General features: G+C 41.7%; 1 protein-coding gene across 1 annotated transcript; it reads left to right on the plus strand.

Moving 5' to 3' along the window:
- The first annotated feature begins 369 nt into the window (after positions 1 to 369).
- Positions 370 to 4,875, plus strand: LOC123165957 (protein NDL1). Its single transcript, XM_044583719.1, has 11 exons — positions 370 to 652; positions 2,669 to 2,768; positions 2,918 to 3,015; positions 3,148 to 3,236; positions 3,320 to 3,380; positions 3,455 to 3,541; positions 3,654 to 3,731; positions 3,827 to 3,883; positions 3,977 to 4,032; positions 4,120 to 4,255; positions 4,341 to 4,875. Exons 1-11 carry the CDS (start codon positions 590 to 592, stop codon positions 4,560 to 4,562), a joined length of 1,047 nt encoding a protein of 348 aa, XP_044439654.1. The 5' UTR covers positions 370 to 589; the 3' UTR covers positions 4,563 to 4,875.
- Positions 4,876 to 5,718: the final 843 nt, after the last annotated feature.

Consider the following 5,718-nt stretch of genomic DNA (forward strand, 5'->3'; position numbering starts at 1 on the left):
TTATATTGGATTAGTAGTGTAGTATATAACAACCAATGGACATGCAACATTTCAGAGAAGAACTCCAAATTAGTAGAGGTTAATTCAAACTTTTGAGTTTCATAATTCAACAATATTTTAAATCTTTTCATAAAATAGAAACAACATTTTATACCTATAGTTCTTTAATTTTTAAATTCAAACAAGGTAGCAACAAATGAGACTGACCACCCGCAGACACCCACTGGACCGTAGTCCCCCGTGAGTCTTTGCTTGAGGCCTTGACCTGCCGTCTTTTTAGCATTTAGCCGTTTTTTTTATAATTAGAAAAGAAACTGCCTAGTTATACTACTCCTATAATAACCTGGACCGATCTGTAATAACGGGGAAGCTCCAGGGTGCGGAGCATAGTACAGGTAGAACTGCGCCGCTTGGTTTATAGCGGCAGGCCAAGAACTCCAAGAAGCGCAGGTGGGGAAGGAGAAGCAGCGGCGGAAGCGGGACAGTTTCGAGAGAGAAAGAGAGGGGGCGGTGGGTGGGAGCGAGAGGTTGGGAAGCGGGGGAGGTCCAGTTCCTCTTTTTCGGCGGGGGAGGTTTGTCTGCCGCCGGGATGGGCGACTCTGGCGGCTCCGTCGTGTCTATTGACGTCGAGCGCATCTCCTTCGGCGGGAAGGTCCGTGCCCCCCTGCTACCTCTATCTTTCTTCCTCGAATCCGCAAATTTCGTGCCGGCGCGGTTAATTTCCGCTAGTATCGCGGCGATTTGGTTGGCGGCATTGGAGCTGCTTGGGAGGAGGATTGAAAGGTATGGGCGCCTGGAGATGCGGCCTCGGTGGTGATATTGGAGTTTAGCTGGGTTCATATGGTTTGATTTCGATTGGAGTAGTTGTATGCGTTGGATTGTTTGGAGGCCCAAAGGGAAAGGGCTTCTCTGGAGTCTTTTCCTCCCCAAAGATTTTGTTACTGTACCTTATATCTCGAATTTCACTAAGTTCTCCTGAAGTTGTGTTGGTCTCAGAATTAATCCTTGGCTGCTTGTAGATTTTTGGTTCTTAGGGCTATTTGCTCTGTTTGTTTTACTGGTTTCTTGTTCAGAATTTTCTTCTATCCTAATTTGAATCGTAAATCATGGTTAGGCGGTTCCCTTGCTTATTGGTTCATGGGAATTTCTTTTTGTTGTTAGTCCAATTGGAGTTTGCTCTGCTCCTTTCACATCGACTAGCTAGCCATCTGCGTCCTGTAGTATCAAAGTGGTATTATTTTAGGGTGCCTTCTGTGGCTGCTGGCCTCTACCTACCTTCGTCCATGCGGATTCTTTTGTGGTCCTCGTTCTGTATGTGGCAGCGTGCTGATTAATTTAACTAATCAAATCAATCGCTACTTTGTTGTGCTTATCGCTTGATCAGAAAAGAAACCATGAAGATTCGATTTTGACGCTTTTGGGTTGTGGCTTGCGTGTCCTAACTGCCCTTTTTCCTATGAAGTTTTCCTCAATTCTGCCATATCACTTTGCTTAGTTGGGCTGTCAAGCACAAGTGTCCTTATCAAATCCCCGCTTGCTGTTTCAAACCATTTAAACTCTTTCAATATGTGAAATTGAAATGAGGTGCCTGGTCAAACTTAAGTTCATCCTTGTGGGTGTTGTCATAGTTCTGATGATCAGTGGGCAGTGGCCAGTGGATTGTAATTTAGTTAAATGTTATTCTTTCATATGACTATGGTACAAACCGTTCATCCTTAAGTTTCTTATATGTTTGCGCATGAAGAATTTTCTACAAAATCAGCAAACAGTTGTGGAAGAAACGAGTTTACTGTAGACGAACAAGTATGTCTAGCAGACAAGGCTGTAGTTTATTATTTTATTTTGTATGGTTTACAAGAATTCTGCACCGTATTTGAAGTTCTTTATATCCATTATAAGATTGATGAGTGTCTTATAAAAAATAGTTGTACTTGTAAGGCCAAAGGATTAGTGGACTAATTCCTAAACTTGTTGCATTGTACAACAAGAAAAGGCCAATGGTCTGGAAATTCAGATCGAATGTGCAGGTTTACCTTGTCAATTTTGTTTGGCTTTCTTATTAAAATTTGGTAATGCAGCTTGAAGCCTCCTTCTGACAAAGTTGCTGTCACACACATTCTTCCTGTGATAGAACAGAACAGCTCATTTGATTGCCTAGCGTATGGTCTTTCTGACAACTATGCTTTAAGCTATTTGCTTGCCAAATGGTAGAGGAATCACTTCTGTTTGGTTCTTGTCCTCTGCTTCCTCTTATTTTCCTTGAGCCTAAGAGATGGTCTAGGAATAATCACTTTAGCACCACACATCGTCATGACTAATGGTGCTGTTGTTATTTTTTCTTATTAGCACCTTGCCAACTCAGTTTTAGTATAACATGCAGCAACAGAGAACTTCCAATCGTGATTTCATAATCTTTGCTTCAATTTGGGGAAATTTCTTGCTTCAAGCATCTATTGGGTTAGATTTTCAGTCACAATAAAGAAATCCATCATATCCTACTTGCCAAAAATAGGCAGGTTCACTGTTTTCATGGTTTTCTTTAGTCCAAACTAAAGCATGGAGTATTTTACTATCTTTATGCTGAGCATAGTTATGCAGTAATCATTTATCAAATGTTCTTGTCATCTTGATCCATGTTTGCATAACACCTTGTGTCCTGCTTTTTCAGGAACATCATATAGAAACAAAACATGGACCTGTATCTGTTGCTGTGTATGGTGACCATGATAAGCATGCCCTTATTACTTATCCAGATGTTGCTTTGAACCGTAAGTTTCACTATTACAACTGAATGGATAGTGTCTGTAACTGCTTTAAATGTGCACCTGTGCAGCGTACTGTCTATGGCTCTATCCACTACACTGTATTATATAAGAATTTCACAATACAGAGGCTTATGTTTATTATTGTTGATCAGATATGTCTTGCTTCCAAGGACTACTATTCTGCCCAGAGGCTGCCTCACTGCTGCTCCATAATTTTTGCATTTACCATATAAGCCCCCCTGGACATGAGGTTTTTTTTAGCAGACTTTGTTCTTACAATGAAGTTTTAGCCCTTTGCATTTATCTTGCTATGATGCATCAGCAAATTTTCTAACTATTTTGTAATACTCATGCTTTATTGTCCTTTACAACAATTGTGCAGTTAGGAGCCACTCCGATTTTACCAAACAGTCCTGTGGCATCAGTTGATGAGTTAGCGGATCAGGTTGCAGAAGTACTTGATTTCTTTGGGTACATATTCTCAGATGTTTTTTTGGTGATATTCAGATTTTTTTCTCACCTTCTTTGAACTAATGGCTTTATGGCTTTTCCAGATTGGGTTCTGTTATGTGCTTAGGTGTCAGTGCTGGTGCATACATTCTTACTCTCTTCGCAGTATGTGTTTCTTTAGAAGTAATCTATTTTCTTCTGGTTGCACTACTAATAGTTATCTCCACCGTTTGTTGCAGACAAAGTATAGGGAGCGTGTGCTCGGTCTTATCCTCGTTTCACCTCTATGTAGAACTCCCTCATGGACTGAGTGGTTTTATAATAAGGTAGCCATTCAATATATATCCTCTAGTACTATATTTTGTCTTACATGATAATAAAGTCTATGGTTAAATTCATCTTAATAATATGGTTGTACTGAGAAATTCATTTTCCCAGGTGATGTCGAATTTGTTGTATTATTACGGGATGTGTGACATGGTGAAGGACTGTTTGTTGCAGCGTTACTTTGGCAAGGTAATAAGTTAAGATTAGTGTATGACATGTCATTTATTTTTTATTTTGTAGACCATGTGATATTGAACAGTCCTGTTTGAACTTCTAATCCACAGAGAGTGCGAGGAGGCTCTGCTGTACCAGAATCTGATATTATGCAGGCGTGTAGAAGTGTATGTACTTTGCAATTCTTTTTATCCTTCATCATCCACTATTATGTCTCTGTAATTTTATCTTGCTGATATAGTCTGTCTTAATTCATGAAGTTCCTAGATCAACGGCAAAGCATGAATATATGGCGGTTTATCCAAACAATCAATCAGTACGTACCCTTTTCTCGTTCAATTCCTGTATGATCAACTAGTACCTGAGCTGATGGAATCAAAATGTACGTTGTGCTGCATTGCAGGAGACATGACTTGACAGAAAGCCTGAAGCAGCTGCAGTGCAGAACTCTGATATTTGTCGGTGAGAACTCGCAGTTCCACACTGAAGCTGTTCACATGACTGCAAAGCTTGATAAGAGATACAGTGCCCTCGTTGAGGTATCTATTATTTACCTGATAATCTTGTATTCAAAAGTTAATCCTTTTTTTGTTTGAAAGTACCGATTTCTGGTGTTTTTCACAGGTGCAAGCATGTGGGTCCGTCGTGACGGAGGAGCAGCCGCACGCGATGCTGATACCAATGGAGTACTTCCTCATGGGATACGGCCTGTTCAGGCCGAGCCATGTAAGCTCCAGCCCTCGCAGCCCTTTGAACCCGTTCTGCATATCGCCGGAGCTCCTCTCGCCCGAGAGCATGGGTGTGAAGCTGAAGCCGATCAAGACGCGGGCCAATCTCAGAGTGTAGGTACATATATGGAAGAAGAAAAGGTTGGAGGTGTGAGGGGCTTTAGGCTAACCCGGCGATCGGCGATACTGATGGTATGTCTGCCTTGATTTTGGCGTTGAAATGGGGAGAGATGTTGTAACTGTGATGTAGATATAGAGAAGAGTTTTAGGGTGGTGAGGTTGGTTGGTTGGTTGGTTGGTGGTGGGTTCTATTCCATTGATTCGTGGTAGTATTAAACAGTTGTAAATGGTCACAGATTGTTTGTCAAAGCAAAAGGAATAATGATAATAATAAAGGGAGGCTGGTGAGATGCTGTCCGATTAGGTGCGCACACTGGTACCCTTGGTTTCCTTTTATGAGCTAGACTGGTGAACCATTGTTGTCTCCTGAAGCAAAGTGTTATATATTCGACCATCGTTGTCTTCTGAAGCAAACTTTTTTTTTTCAAGAAAATTTCCTATCTATTCATCCTCAATCATGGCAGTATAACGAATACCAGAAATAATAGAAATTACATCCAGATCCGTAGACCACCTAACGACGACTACCAGCATTGAAGCAAGCCGAAGGCGCGTCGCTGTCATCGCCGGAGTCCGGCACAGTTTGTTATAGTAGACAGTTGGAAAATCGTCGTGCTAAGGCCCCGTAGGACCAGCGCATCAGAACAGCAACTGCCGTAGATGAAGAATAGCGCATCAGAACAGTAACTGCCGTAGATGAAGAATAGCGTAGATCAGAAAGATCCAATCCAAAGACACATGAACGTAGACGAACAACACCGAGATCCGAGCAAATCCATCAAAGATAGATCTGTCGAAGACACACCTCCACACGCCCACCGACAGCTAGGCGGGGAGACCTTTATTCCATCTTCAAGGAGCCGCCGCCGTCTCGTCTTATTGAGCAGGACAGAAACCCAGAATCGGTACGTAGCAGGAACAGGTTATTGTTGTCGTCGTCTTCTGAAGCAAACTTGCATCAAGGCCAGGGCCCAGCGCGACCCGAATTCTTGTGGCCAGGACCAAGTTATCAGTTGTGGACTGTCAAGATTTGCCCCAAGCTCGACTTAAGTAACTAATAATTTTCATCCAGAAATTTGCAAATTTAAAAGGATTTTAATCAAATTTACAGAATACTAGCTAAATAACGCACGGGAAAATTAATTTAGATTAAA

This window comes from Triticum aestivum, chromosome 7D (assembly GCF_018294505.1).
Source record: "Triticum aestivum cultivar Chinese Spring chromosome 7D, IWGSC CS RefSeq v2.1, whole genome shotgun sequence".
NCBI classification, from domain to species: Eukaryota; Viridiplantae; Streptophyta; class Magnoliopsida; order Poales; family Poaceae; genus Triticum; species Triticum aestivum.

What these genes read in the sequence shown, in the direction of transcription:
- LOC123165957 (XM_044583719.1), top strand. Translation starts at nt 590, where the DNA reads ATGGGCGACTCTGGCGGCTCCGTCGTGTCTATTGACGTCGAGCGCATC. An exon ending in CTGAGTGGTTTTATAATAAG is followed by an intron (nt 3,542 to 3,653) that starts GTAGCCATTCAA and finishes TCATTTTCCCAG; the next exon opens with GTGATGTCGAATTTGTTGTA. An exon ending in TGCAGCGTTACTTTGGCAAG is followed by an intron (nt 3,732 to 3,826) that starts GTAATAAGTTAA and finishes TCTAATCCACAG; the next exon opens with AGAGTGCGAGGAGGCTCTGC.